The sequence below is a fragment of the Copidosoma floridanum genome, unplaced genomic scaffold (genome assembly GCF_036245765.1).
Source record: "Copidosoma floridanum isolate Cflo_tuat_1 unplaced genomic scaffold, Cflo_Japanese_pri ptg000030l, whole genome shotgun sequence".
Classification (NCBI taxonomy): Eukaryota; Metazoa; Arthropoda; class Insecta; order Hymenoptera; family Encyrtidae; genus Copidosoma; species Copidosoma floridanum.
The window spans coordinates 16,937,657-16,953,426 of NW_028321907.1; the positions used below are offsets into that span (position 1 = coordinate 16,937,657).

A 15,770-nucleotide genomic window follows, 5' to 3' on the forward strand; every position below is an offset into this window, starting at 1 on the left:
ATACGCATCAAACCAAAACCCCATAAGCAATTCCAAGTGGAATTCCAAATGTATTATAAGTGTGTTTATAGGTGGAGTTACAAATACACAACGTTGCATCCGAAAATTGATTAACTAATTTATTTATTTTGCAATTATGTAAATATTTCCTCACTTCAAGCCTTATAGGGAATGCTGATACAACACAACTTCTCTCTTTTACTTGAAACCTTTATAAAGTTAAAAATCGTACGGCCAGATAGTAAACCTGAGCCCGAGTAGGTCCTTAATATCATTCAACCTTTCTCGTAGATTTGCAAAAATATAAGCCTTAAGCTACCTTTATGGGAGTCGTCGGATTTTCAAGTTCCGGATGAGACTGTACAAAACAACTCCTGGAATGAGCCACGCTCCGAACAAAGATCAGGTGGCTTTTTAAACAGCGACTGCAGCTATGCCTGGATAAGCTGCGACAAAAGTTTATTTGTAGTGAATGTCACGTCTGGTGAGTACGTAACATCATGGACCTTCACATATAAGATAACCACTGTGTCAGCCTTTCCTGCTCGTCCAGGATGTTTGCCCTTACTTCTTGTTGGGCTTGATAGCAATGCTATTAGAATTCAAGATTCCGTTGGGCAATTGTGTGTTTTTGATTGTTGCATTTCCAAAATTTTATGTACTATTCTAGTGAGTATTATTTGTTTTTAGTGCCATGTACTAGTTTTATCTCATAGTAGATGGTTTTAGCTTTAATGAGATACTAATTATTTTTAAAGGTACCAGCTGGTGTTGAACAGGCGTGTGTGATGTACGGTGGGGCCGACTGGGAAAATTTTAATGAAGAAAATCGAGACTTAGTTTTACCAAAAAATAGTGGATTAATCTTTGTATCACTCAGAAACTTCCAGCACTTGGTAGTTGATCTTAATAGAGATTCATGGTCTAAGTCATCTTACAGTGATAAGCCTATTGTAGCCTGTTTAGAATTTGTTAATTCTTCACCTGCAGTACAACCTCCAAAAAGTAATGAAGTAGAACCTTCAGAAAGTAATGAGCTAGAACCTTCAACAAGTAATGAAGTAGAATTATTCTTTTCAGCATACAATTTGATAAGTAAAGGTAAATTTGTAACTATTTTTCTCGCACATAACTGTATTGGTGATTGACAAAATGAAATGTTGTGATTTTAGAAACTGAACATTATATGAAGTTCAATAGAAAAGAATTTGAGGCTACTGCACTGTCCAACGAAAAACTATGCACTGTCTTGCAGTGCTCTTCCAAAATTGGCTGTTTGATCAGTGGTTGCTTAGGTCGTATTATGATCTGGGAGTTTAATGGATTTCTCACATGGGTGAGTCCAATTTTGGATAAGTACGCATTTATCACTCATGCAGTACTTCTTGAACCCACCGACGACCCCAAGCCCTTTTGTTTTTTATGGGCCGCTTATCAGGTAAACATCTTTTTTTTCTCCTTCAATTATGTAACTCGATATTCACAAATCAATTTTAAAATACTTGTTTTTAGGGTAGTACACCAGATTCAGTAACAGTGCTACGCATGTATATGTTAATGTTTAAAAACAAGATAAACAATGAATTTGGTGAAAACCCGACTTTATATTTTAATTTGAAGCCAGACCCAAGTCTAAGATTTGAGATCGAACTAGAAAAAAACGAAAAAGTCCACAGTCTCAATATAATTGAACGAGTCAATTGCGACGCGTCGGATTTACGGTCCCGCCGAGGCGAGGAGTCCCTATTACTCATCGGGACTCCAGGGAGATCCCTGCTTTTTGATTTGAATCGATGGTACGAAGAACAAATGCCATCTACAGTTGCTGGATGCCGAAACCCCAACAATATTTTGGCTTGTTACAAAGCACGACAAGAGAACCATTCACGAGACGAAATACTATGTTGTTCGTACAAGCCTAAGACGTTGCAAGAGTTTGCAAAAAAAGTTCCACACTCCCCAGAGGAACTTTTTTGCCCCAATTCTTTGAGTTTGGAGTGGATCGATTTATCGGAGAAAAATTTAGTGTTCTGGCTCACCCGAGGGGTGCAGTCAGAGCTACTACGAGAGATCACCACAGCTGGACCCATTGTACTAATCATGCCTAATGAAATCTACCGCAGGTGTCTCCTTGCAGGCCTTACACCTTTTGATTATGTCATCCCAGATTATAGTGTAAAAGTAGAACAAAAAGTAGCTCGAGAAATGCTGCTGTCGTTATGCCTAGATCAACGGTGTGCCAATTTCTTACTGCGCTGTGCCATAGAGTGGTCAGATGGCAGTACAGAGTATCTATACTTAAAGTTTCTGAGGTGGAGTATCCAACGTGGATCTGAAATCAAGTTGATGGCCGATCGTTTGTGCAAGCCGTTGTTTGATCAGTCGGGTGTCAATATGGACGAGTCTGAGTTGAAAACGTTACATAACTGTGTTCAGCAACTCGAATGTTTAAAGACCGTTTTATCAAAATTACCCAATACTGAAATCGATTTAACTAAACATAAAAGGGCCCTTAAAAAAATAGCAGCCTATTTTCAAGTTGTGTTGTGGTTTTATGATGTCGGTCTGTTGCCGGAAATGCAAAACATCGACGAAAGCGATGACGTGCAAATTTCAGCGCTTACGAAAATTCAGTATCCAAGAAATAAGCTTGTAGAGTATTACAAGAAAAAAAGACGAGACGCTTGTACGAAGGACAATAAGAAAAATGATGTTTTATTCATTGATCAATTGATTGCCAGAAATTGTTCACCACTCAAAGTGCAATGGAAAGAAGAGTCAGACAGTGAGTGTCCTAGTCAAGATGGTCTTTATCCTCCTCCATCGCTGCAATCTTTGCTTAGGAGTTTTTTAACTGACTGCTATTGCGAAGAAAAAAGTGACGAAGAGGAGGATAAAGATGGTCAATTACCTGAAACGTACACTAAACACTGCATCATCTTCTACTTGCTCATGGACCTGTGCATGATTCTCAAAGACTCAAATTCAGCAGTCGATCAACTTATGAAGTATCCCGCAGCTTTTAAGTTGAGTCCTAGTATTATTAAACTCATCCAAGCTTTTTGGCTTCTCGATCATGAGGATTACGATGGCTTTTTCAACATCATGACAAGCCAAATTGTTTCCAGCAATGACATCGAAGACTGGCAGCATGAACTCGCTATAAATTCACTTTTAAAAAACAATCAACACAAATTAGGTACGTTTTCAAATTTTAAAAATATGTAACATACATTCGCAAGCTGTCAATTAATTTTTTTTCATCATTTCTTTTTTAACAGCTCTAAATTATCTGCTCATTATTAAACCACCAGTGATATCGTCCGATCATCGGCGCATAATGATCGATCTGGCGGTGGAACAGGGTCATCTACTGTTAGCATTCCATGCACGACCGCCATCGGATTGCGGACCGTTACTCACGAGTTTCTTCCGCTCATGTGAAAAACATGGAAAGCTCAGAAAAATTTTGCAACTTCCCTTAAACCCGGAAGAAGAGAAAGCCTTTGACAATTATCTCAAAGAAAATTATAATGACAAAACTAGATTGATCCACTACTTGCTGACGAACCGCCACGTAGAAGCCAGCCACATTTTTTCTGTAAAAAAAAACTTTAACCCACATCAATCAATTGATGAGAAAATAAACTTTAACTCAACCGCTTGGAATTTACTAAATTTGGTTCACAAAAACGTACCCGAAATCTCAAAACGTTTTGCAAACAGCTGGAGAAAAAATACCTCGAAATCGGCCAAGGAACGACGATTTTCACCATATCCCATTATAAGTAACAACAATGAGTCACGTAGATTTCACCATAAACCAATGTCTCAATCTTGGGACATTGATGGTGATGTTTACAACTTGGCAGTAGAAAAGACACTTGAGACGTGTCGCAAGCCCGATCGAGATGGGCTTGGACCATTAAATTATACGCCTTTTCTAACTGCGCCATGCGCAACAATAAATGCTCAACCAAAATTTGTTACTCAAATAAATAACAAGAGTGATACACATTATGTTGTATACCCAAAACGGAAGATCTTTACGAGAAAGACGGCTTTAAAAATGGTAATTGAGCCTGATGATGAAATAGTCAAAAAGCGGCGAAAACTTAACAACCAATCCAGGGACTCAACATTGAATGGTTGTATACTTTATCTACACACACACACACACATATATATATATTTGTGAACCTCGTTTTATTATAATTTTAATGTATTCGTTCAATTGCTTGTTTTAGATTTGGATCAATCGGGATCATCTGACTGTAGGCTTAGCATGACTAAAATATGCAGCACACCACTTGTGCAACGGAAAGAGAATGAAAAAATAAACAACTTGGATACTCAAACGCCGCAATCAATCCTCAGAATTCAGTGCAAGTCTCGTGCGCCTAGTTACGATTTTACTGAGGTGAGCTAAATGTATAAGGTCAAAAATATGTAAAAGGATTTATAAGGCCGCATATGTATATAAAATGATTTAATAAATTAACTTATAAATTAATTAAAGGATAATGTGAACGATAAAGCAGATACCCCAAAAAAACATTTGGTAGCTAAGAAAGTACGTGATCAACTCGAGCATACTGAAAGTAAAGACTATGGATTTTCGTTACCCGAAACAGTTGAAGATGTTCCGGTTATCTCTGAAGGTTTGTGATCAAAAAAGATATATTTACCGCAACATTCAAAGTGAATAAGAATCGAATTTTGAGAAAATGAAACTTTTATTTTCAGATGTTTGTCAAACGACCACTTTCAAATTTGCACATCCGACTGGATTATAGAAGTAAGTTCCTTCAAGTAAAAAAAAAAAGAATGTTCGATGTGTAAAATTCATATGAATTTTACAGATTTCTAACGCCCATTCGCATCGATGGGGTTGAAACAACAAGTATCTTGGAGGTAGTTGATACTGGCAATGTAAAAAAACCTTGGGTCAAAATTCAACCGCGAAGCTGTTTTATAATGCCTAAAAAAGCGAAAAACAAAGAACAATGATGTGTCAATTGAATGTTTTTCATTTAATCTGTTGATATTTTGTCGTTTTTCGTTTTTTTTTTTTATTTTTTTCCAAACGAGAAAGCAGATTGTAATATACTTTTGTAAATAATTGATTAATACATCATCATAGTTTTATAAAGGTTTGAGTCTAGTAATTTTTAAGCAAGTCCTAAATTCCCTTTCATACATACCTCATAGATCATATCAAGCAAACAAAACATGTTAAGATCATGGAATTTAATACATATCAATCAATGGTCGTCACATGTTAAATAAATTTTTTTGACACTCAACATTCAAAGCCACTGATAATACCAGTACTTTACTTTTTTCAGGCCACAAAATACGATATTTAGTATTATTGGAATTGAGCATCCCTTGAACGCTACTTTTCAAATTCGGTATAAGAAAATAAAAATAACGTCAGCATTTCAGATCTTATCAATTAGTTCATGTAGAAATTTACCATACAATTTTATCAAAAAAGGCATATGCTACAGATTCTTTTGTCTCTTTCGTTGTTTTTTTGAACATGAAGTCTATGAAATCCAAAATAGTCATCTCATGTAATATAAATAGACAGTCACAAGAAAATAAAACAATAGCTATTGTATTAAAATTTCTCGTACTTATCGTTTTATCTTTCATCTACAATTTATGTGATAAATTAGGCAAATTCGTTATACATATCAGTTGGCGTGCAAAATAAATAACGTTTAATCGTCGATTCGACACTTCGACTAGAATGGCACAAATGTAAAACGCTCAATACATATGTGTGTATATGTATATATCAAACAATGAGAATAGTTATAAAAGCGGTTGTATACAAAAAAAAGGTCAATTACCTCCATAAGCTGAGAGAAATAACTTAAAAATACTGCAACAGGTGGAAAACAGGGAGGGATCGAACACGTTATTTATGTACAACATAAGTAGATAGTGGGAACTACCCTAATATCCAAATTAAAAAAAAAAAAAAAAAAAAAAAACAGGTGCTCGGAATAAAAATAAGAATCAGTAGCGCGCGTAGCGACCGTAGTAGTTGGCTGCACGGCCACCCTCGATGGGATTGCAGGAGAAGAGTGCGTCCCCTCGGTAACCCTCGGCGTACCTGAAAAATAAGTGATAATTTTTTGTTTTATAGATTCATCGATACCCACGTATTGGATAATTTACATAAATTTTATCACTCTTAATGTATTTTTTTTATACCTCCTTGATACTTGGCGTGTATTTCTTTTAGTATGATTAATAATACTTACTGGCACACTGCAATGTGTCTTCTAGGTGTACAATTGGCATTTAAACCGCACTCACAGCCCGTGCACGGGTTCTGACAGGCAAAGTTGATGCACGCCTGATTGTCCGGGCACTCGTTGTTGGACAAGCACTCGCCCCTCTTACAACTGATAACATAATATGTCATACATCACTTAAATCAGATCAAATTGCATACAATGCAATATATATACACGCGTGTACCTGATTAGCGCGTTTCCAACATAGCCGTGGGGACACCTGCACACCGGACGCTTCTTACCCGTGTTGTCATGGCCCGGTCGGCACTCGGCGTTGGCACCGCACGGATTCCCGCTGCACAGGTCCTCTGCAAGTCAATGAACATTGTAGCCCTAAAGAGTTATTGTTGTTATCGGGGGAATTTTGCATAATGTACGCGCTAATATTAATTTAATACACGTATGTATGTATATATTATACCATCGGTGAATGGCCGACAGAAAACGAAGGGGTCGCCAGTTTTGTCCTTGGGACAACTGCAGACGGGCGTTACGTCGCGGAGCTCGCAATTGGCGTTGGTGCCGCAGGTGCCCTCGCAAGGATCGACGCATTTCTGATAGAGGCAGGCAGGCTTGCCGGCAGGACAGTCGGAGTGCTGGGTGCACTCGGGCTGGCAGGATATGAGCGGGTTACCCAGCCAATTCTGCAAGAATGAGAAAAAAAAATTCAATGGTTATGTATTTTACGTATGTAATGTATATGTGGTTTAAAAGATGTGTATGATGATGATGACCTTGGGACAGGCGCAGTTGGCTCAGTGGTTGATGACGTTGCACTCGGCGCTCTCGGCGCATACGGAGGCGCACGGGCTCTCGCAGCGAAAGTCCTTCGAGCAGTGCTGGTAATGGGGACAGTCAAAGTCGGACTCGCACTCGTGACGGCAGCCCTCGAGAGGACGCCCTCGGTATCCCGACAAACAAGAGCACACCGCCACGCCGTTCTTGACTTCGCACTTGGTGTTGGCCCCACAAGGATTTGGGCTCTTGCACGGCGCCTCTGTTTGGGATATCATCATGAAATTTACTTTTACGCCAGGGAGTGAATGTATGTAGTTGTTCACAACATTGAGAAAAAAAGAAAAAAAAAAGAAAAAATGTACTTGCCAGGGTCGTAGACGCAATTGTGCAGAGGATTGCCCGTGTGACCTGGAGGACAGTTGCACACCGGTATGTGGTTGACCGTCTGGCAGAGCACGTTTGTGCCGCAGGCGTAGGTACACGGATCGATGCATCGGTTCCCGCTGCAGGTGCGGCTTCCAATGCAGTCCTCATTTACTGCAATTTCGGGGACAAAAAAGATATATTATTTCTTTTATTTGCAGGATTTTTCATCCCCATTGATTCCCGTTAAAAATTTTAAAATTATATTTTAGTATTGGTAATTTAAAAAACATATACGCGCTCGGTTAATGATTGTTGATCAAAGTGACCATGCACACCTTTTATTTAATTGCACTATTTTTCTTTTTAACTCGCATTTATTTTATTTTCAGAAAAAAAACGAGTTAATCGGTATAGTAGTTGTTCGAATCGTAATAGAAGAAGATAAAAAAAATAAAATAAATTGTGAGAACTAGTCAATAACGCGATCCAGAAATGTGTGATGAAAAGATTACGAAATAAGGCTCGATGAGGAACCAAAAAAGGGGCTACGTGACCTTGCGCGTTCGCCGCGCGTAATAATATAATCGTTTGCCATGCAATTATGGTATATACAAGTGAGCTTGATACTCCACTTGTATGTACTATATTTCCGTAAATATATATACACGCGCACACCTTTTTATGGTGACGTAAGTGCTCGATGATAGATTAGGCATTGCCAATTAAGTATGTTGCAGGTATACGAAACGTAAAAACTGACATTGTGGCTGATGATGATGATGATGATGATGATTATAATAATAATAAATACTTACTGATGCATTCGACACGCTCGCACCTCGTAAGAGGATCGCCATCGTACAGATTCAAGCACGAACAAACCGGCCGGCCCTCGCTTATCGTACACCTGGCGTTCTGGCCACATGTGTGGCTATCACAACTGGTTGCTGTGTGTTTGTTGAAAAACATGTATGTTCATTTTTTTTCTTTGCAATTTTTGTTCCCGACCCACGACATATTTCGCTTCAATTACAGAAAAAATGTTGCTGTGTGTGAATGAAAAAATGTGTGAATCCCCACACACTGAAAAAATGTGTGAATCCCCACACAACCCGGAGCACTTACTGGCCGCTTTGATAATTAAAATGATAAATAAAATAACACAAGCGCTAATCCCCACACAACTCGGAGCACTTACTGGCCGCTTTGTTTTTTAATTGAATAAATAAAATAACACAAGCGCTAATCACCACACAACCCGGGGCGCTTACTGGCCGCTTTGTTTATTAATTGAATAAATAAAATAACACAAGCGCCAATCACCACACAACCCGGAGCACTTACTGGCCGCTTTGATAATTAAAATGATAAATAAAATAACACAAGCGCTAATCCCCACACAACTCGGAGCACTTACTGGCCGGTTTGTTTTTTAATTGAATAAATAAAATAACACAAGCGCTAATCCCCACACAACTCGGAGCACTTACTGGCCGCTTTGTTTTTTAATTGAATAAATAAAATAACACAAGCGCTAATCACCACACAACCCGGGGCGCTTACTGGCCGCTTTGTTTATTAATTGAATAAATAAAATAACACAAGCGCCAATCCCCAGACAACCCGGGGCGCTTACTGGCCGCTTTGTTTATTAATTGAATAAATAAAATAACACAAGCGCTAATCACCACACAACCCGGGGCGCTTACTGGCCGCTTTGATAATTAAAACGATAAATAAAATAACACAAGCGCTAATCCCCACACAACTCGGAGCACTTACTGGCCGCTTTGTTTTTTAATTGAATAAATAAAATAACACAAGCGCTAATCACCACACAACCCGGGGCGCTTACTGGCCGCTTTGTTTATTAATTGAATAAATAAAATAACACAAGCGCCAATCACCACACAACCCGGAGCACTTACTGGCCGCTTTGATAATTAAAATGATAAATAAAATAACACAAGCGCTAATCCCCACACAACTCGGAGCACTTACTGGCCGCTTTGTTTTTTAATTGAATAAATAAAATAACACAAGCGCTAATCACCACACAACCCGGGGCGCTTACTGGCCGCTTTGTTTATTAATTGAATAAATAAAATAACACAAGCGCCAATCACCACACAACCCGGAGCACTTACTGGCCGCTTTGATAATTAAAATGATAAATAAAATAACACAAGCGCTAATCCCCACACAACTCGGAGCACTTACTGGCCGCTTTGTTTTTTAATTGAATAAATAAAATAACACAAGCGCTAATCACCACACAACCCGGGGCGCTTACTGGCCGCTTTGTTTAGTAATTGAATAAATAAAATAACACAAGCGCCAATCCCCACACAACCCGGGGCGCTTACTGGCCGCTTTGTTTATTAATTGAATAAATAAAATAACACAAGCGCTAATCACCACACAACCCGGGGCGCTTACTGGCCGCTTTGTTTATTAATTGAATAAATAAAATAACACAAGCGCCAATCCCCACACAACCCGGGGCGCTTACTGGCCGCTTTGTTTATTAATTAAATAAATAAAATACTACAAGCGCCAATCCCCGCAAAACCCGGGGCGCTTACTGGCCATGGATTCCATCGGTGTACTCACATGTGCATATATATATATATATACACACATCGCTTTTAACTCAAACGTTGTAGCCATGGGATTATATAGTGACTTGCTTTTGACGATTTCAGAGTCAGTTCGCCTCGCGGTCCAGCCAAGCGCGGATCGTTTAACCGTCGCGTATAAGTACTCTTTTATACGTACTCTCCGCTCTTCGATCGTTACATCTGTGTATACACTTACCTTGCCGATTTTTCATTCAAATCAGTCGTCGGCTTCAAGTGAGCTTCCGAACCTTTTTTTTCCTGGGTACATACTTGATCAATCTTGTTTGCCTCGCGGAAAACGATAATTCGCTTTTTCCATTGCGAGCCTTCAAAATATAAATTATTGATCTCTCAATTTTCAAAACCGATATTTTAAACCGATATTTTAAACCGATAAACGATACAACTTTCTTTTCTCCGCTTTTTGAAAAGGTCTACAGCTAGCAAAATGAAGCTAATGCAGACTACAGTTCTGCTGGTCGCGCTGTGTGCCACTTCGGCGGTGGCGATGCTGCCCATGGGCAAGCAACGTATTTTACGGCTCGAAGGTACTCAGTGGAGGTAAGTGCCCTTGTTGTTGTTTTTATTTTTCCCAACACTATACATTCAACTATTGAGTAAATAAGGAAATTAATTTTTTTTCACGAAAATTCAGCTATTGAAACTCGTGCGATTGAAATCTTCGCTCAAACGATAATTGATATAGATCGGTTAAATAATTACTTATTTTTCGCGGTTATTATTTTTGATGATCTGTTGATGCGCAAAAGACCCAACCAATTGGGTGCTCGAGGTAATTGTCCATCATTTTAATTATTACGCAATAATAGGTGTGCACTGTATATATAAGCAAGTGGAGCGAAGAATTTTTATGATACCCCTTATTCAATCGCGTATGTTGACGATGGAACGAGCCGGAAGCAGGAATCACCAGGAGAAAAAATTAAAAACACACAAATTGATTTACAAAGAAAATATATTCATTTGTTTAGTACAAAGCCTTGCAGGCGCCATACGCACCTTATTCGCTCGCAGCCCGAGAACATCTGCCGCTCGCCACAGCGAGCGAGCGTCGCACCCCTTGCGCCGCCGCGCTCGTTCCTCCCCTCCGTTCTACCGCAGTTCCATACCCCGCGTTTCGCCTGTTTCACGCGAGCTTCGACGTTAGGGCACTGTACGTCGATAGTGAAGGAGCAAACCGCCAAATTCAAAAACTGTACCAATTGATATCAAAGGAAACATCACGGCTTAATTCTTCGTGTCATCGAGACTATTTTTCAGCCTGAACGGCCCCAGACCTGCATCTGTGCACGCTAGTTTCGACCTTCTGTACAACCGGAACTTCTCGCTCCTATCGAGGTCTGTGATAACAAACGGTGACTTGACGGCCGCGAGCTTCTCGCGCCTAAACAAGTCGCCTCGATGACTCCACAAAGAAGGCAAATCGACACCCCCGTCGTATATTCACTGTTTGCTCCTCCCCACCCGACCGCATTCAATCATTGCATCATACGTTAGCCAAATTACATGTGTTTTATCTCTGAGGTACACAGTAACGTTGCCCCTTCAAACTCGCAACCTTTAAATGCCTATTTTCGTCTGTTACAGCATACTTGGCAGAGTAAGTCTCAAAGTTACAGGAAACGATTATTCGCCGCGTATGCGAACAAAGACTGGAGGTTTTTCTTACACGTAGCAATTCAGAAATACTAGTGGGAGAAGCTTTAAATCGATTTTATCATTATACCTTGTGTTTTTCCGGCAACTCTGAATTTTATTTTATTTTATTTTTTACATCTGTTCATTGGAACAGTCGTTAAAAAATTTTCTTTGATGTATACTATAGCATTAACTGATAAAATAAAAACAATCTTACGAGTAAAGTGTATCCCTATACGCGTAGAAGAGCGAAGATAATATTTAAAGATCGAAAATAAAATAAAAAAACCCGCAAGCCGATTCGTTTTTGAGATATTTCAACGACGAAGTAATATTATTTGTATAAATATATGGGCCTCTGACGTATTATCATTCTATGGCGAAGGTCAACTGGTTTCAAACTATACTTGTGTACACCCATACAAGGTTCATTTTTTGCACGTGGAGGTATACATTTGATACAGGTTTTTACTCGATGACTTAAATTTATTTATGAAGTGCACCTTTGTTATACCTCCGATTTATTTATCAACCTTGAATCAATGAGAAACAATTTTCCAAGACTTGGGACACACTAAGTATTTTGTTGCGCTAATCCCGGAAAAAGGGGAATTTTTTTTCGAGGATCATAGAAATGGTTTGAAATCTCTTGGCCGGTTATAAGGAAAAAATATTTTTCTCTTAAAATAAATTTAAAAAATTGTTGCTATTTTAAAATTAGAAAATGCAGTAATTACGCAGAAGTGGTGCTCCACCCCAATTTGAATCTTTAAATTTTTTTATGGTTTCGAGCCATTTTCTAATAATTATAAGGTGGGGAAAGACGTTTTTTACCATTTTTACGAAAGTGAAATTTTTTTCTGTAATTGAAGCGAAATATGTCGTGGGTTGGGAACAAAAATTGCAAAGAAAAAAAAATGAACATACATGGTTTTCAACAAACACACAGCAACCAGTTGTGATAGCCACACATGCGGCCAGCACGCCAGGTGTACGATGAGCGAGGGCCGGCCGGTTTGTTCGTGTTTGAATCTGTACGATGGCGATCCTCTTACGAGGTGCGAGCGTGTCGAATGCATCAGTAAGTATTTATTATTATTATAATCATCATCATCATCATCAGCCACAATGTCAGTTTTTACGTTTCGTATACCTGCAACATACTTAATTGGCAATGCCTAATCTATCATCGAGCACTTACGTCACCATAAAAAGGTGTGCGCGTGTATATATATTTACGGAAATATAGTACATACAAGTGGAGTATCAAGCTCACTTGTATATACCATAATTGCATGGCAAACGATTATATTATTACGCACGGCGAACGCGCAAGGTCACGTAGCCCCTTTTTTTGGTTCCTCATCGAGCCTTATTTCGTAATCTTTTCATCACACATTTCTGGATCGCGTTATTGACTAGTTCTCACAATTTATTTTATTTTTTTTATCTTCTTCTATTACGATTCGAACAACTACTATACCGATTAACTCGTTTCTTTTCTGAAAATAAAATAAATGCGAGTTAAAAAGAAAAATAGTGCAATTCAATAAAGGGTGTGCATGGTCACTTTGATCAACAATCATTAACCGAGCGCGTATATGTTTTTTAAATTACCAATACTAAAATATAATTTTAAAATTTTTAACGGGAATCAATGGGGATTAAAAATCCTGCAAATAAAAGAAATAATATATCTGTTTTGTCCCCGAATTGCAGTAAACGAGGATTGCATTGGAAGCCGCACCTGCAGTGGGAACCGATGCATCGATCCGTGTACCTACGCCTGCGGCACAAACGCGCTCTGCCAGACGGTCAACCACATACCGGTGTGCAACTGTCCTCCAGGTCACACGGGCAATCCTCTGCACAATTGCGTCTACGACCCTGGCAAGTACATTTTTTCTTTTTTTTTTCTTTTTTTCTCAATGTTGTGAACAACTACATACATTTACTCCCTGGCGTAAAAGTAAATTTCATGATGATATCCCAAACAGAGGCGCCGTGCAAGAGCCCAAATCCTTGTGGGGCCAACACCAAGTGCGAAGTCAAGAACGGCGTGGCGGTGTGCTCTTGTTTGTCGGGATACCGAGGGCGTCCTCTCGAAGGCTGCCGTCACGAGTGCGAGTCCGACTTTGACTGTCCCCAGCACCAGCACTGCTCGAAGGACTTTCGCTGCGAGAGCCCGTGCGCCTCCGTATGCGCCGAGAGCGCCGAGTGCAACGTCATCAACCACCGAGCCAACTGCGCCTGTCCCAAGGTCATCATCATCATACACATCTTTTAAACCACATATACATTACATACGTAAAATACATAACCATTGAAATTTTTTTTCTCATTCTTGCAGAATTGGCTGGGTAACCCGCTCATATCCTGCCAGCCCGAGTGCACCCAGCACTCCGACTGTCCTGCCGGCAAGCCTGCCTGCCTCTATCAGAAATGCGTCGATCCTTGCGAGGGCACCTGCGGCACCAACGCCAATTGCGAGCTCCGCGACGTAACGCCCGTCTGCAGTTGTCCCAAGGACAAAACTGGCGACCCCTTCGTTTTCTGTCGGCCCTTCACCGATTGTATAATATATACATACATACGTGTATTAAATTAATATTAGCGCGTACATTATGCAAAATTCCCCCGATAACAACAATAACTCTTTGGGGCTACAATGTTCATTAACTTGCAGAGGACCTGTGCAGCGGGAATCCGTGCGGTGCCAACGCCGAGTGCCGACCGGGCCATGACAACACGGGTAAGAAGCGCCCGGTGTGCAGGTGTCCCCACGGCTATGTTGGAAACGCGCTAATCAGGTACACGTGTGTATATATATTGCATTGTATGCAATTTGATCTGATTTAAGTGATGTATGACATATTATGTTATCAGTTGTAAGAGGGGCGAGTGCTTGTCCAACAACGAGTGCCCGGACAATCAGGCGTGCATCAACATTGCCTGTCAGAACCCGTGCACGGGCCATGAGTGCGGTTTAAATGCTAATTGTACACCTAGAAGACACATTGCCGTGTGCCAGTAAGTATTATTAATCATACTAAAAGAAATACACGCCAAGTATCAAGGAGGTGTAAAAAAAAATACATTAAGAGTGATAAAATTTATGTAAATTATTCAATACGTGGGTATCGATGAATCTATAAAACAAAAAATTATCACTTATTTTTCAGGTACGCCGAGGGTTACCGAGGGGACGCACTCTTCTCCTGCAATCCCATCGAGGGTGGCCGTGCAGCCAACTACTACGGTCGCTACGCGCGCTACTGATTCTTATTTTTATTCCGAGCACCTGTTTTTTTTTTTTTTTTTTTTTTTTAATTTGGATATTAGGGTAGTTCCCACTATCTACTTATGTTGTACATAAATAACGTGTTCGATCCCTCCCTGTTTTCCACCTGTTGCAGTATTTTTAAGTTATTTCTCTCAGCTTATGGAGGTAATTGACCTTGTTTTTGTATACAACCGCTTTTATAACTATTCTCATTGTTTGATATATACATATACACACATATGTATTGAGCGTTTTACATTTGTGCCATTCTAGTCGAAGTGTCGAATCGACGATTAAACGTTATTTATTTTGCACGCCAACTGATATGTATAACGAATTTGCCTAATTTATCACATAAATTGTAGATGAAAGATAAAACGATAAGTACGAGAAATTTTAATACAATAGCTATTGTTTTATTTTCTTGTGACTGTCTATTTATATTACATGGGATGACTATTTCGGATTTCATAGACTTCATGTTCAAAAAAACAACGAAAGAGACAAAAGAATCTGTAGCATATGCCTTTTTTGATAAAATTGTATGGTAAATTTCTACATGAACTAATTGATAAGATCTGAAATGCTGACGTTATTTTTATTTTCTTATACCGAATTTGAAAAGTAGCGTTCAAGGGATGCATAATTCCAATAATACTAAATATCGTATTTTGTGGCCTGAAAAAAGTAAAGTACTGGTATTATCAGTGGCTTTGAATGTTGAGTGTCAAAAAAATTTATTTAACATGTGACGACAATTGATTGATATGTATTAAATTCCATGATCTT

The 15,770-nt window shown here is 39.3% G+C and overlaps 1 protein-coding gene and 2 pseudogenes across 1 annotated transcript; 2 read left to right on the forward strand and 1 right to left on the reverse strand.

Annotated features, from left to right (window-relative positions):
* Nucleotides 1–1,579: 1,579 nt before the first annotated feature.
* LOC149373507 (protein ELYS-like) lies at nt 1,580–3,080 on the forward strand. The gene is made up of 3 exons (XM_089596849.1): nt 1,580–1,588; nt 1,621–3,008; nt 3,059–3,080. Exons 1-3 carry the CDS (start codon nt 1,580–1,582, stop codon nt 3,078–3,080), a joined length of 1,419 nt encoding a protein of 472 aa, XP_089452975.1.
* Nucleotides 3,081–6,017: 2,937 nt separating this feature from the next.
* LOC106637681 (uncharacterized) lies at nt 6,018–8,387 on the reverse strand (annotated as a pseudogene).
* A 2,100-nt stretch (nt 8,388–10,487) lies between these two features.
* Nucleotides 10,488–14,990, forward strand: LOC149373508 (uncharacterized; annotated as a pseudogene).
* The last annotated feature ends 780 nt before the right edge of the window (nt 14,991–15,770 follow it).

What these genes read in the sequence shown, in the direction of transcription:
- LOC149373507 (XM_089596849.1), top strand. An exon ending in GCAGTCGATCAACTTATGAA is followed by an intron (nt 3,009 to 3,058) that starts GTATCCCGCAGC and finishes AACTCATCCAAG; the next exon opens with CTTTTTGGCTTCTCGATCAT.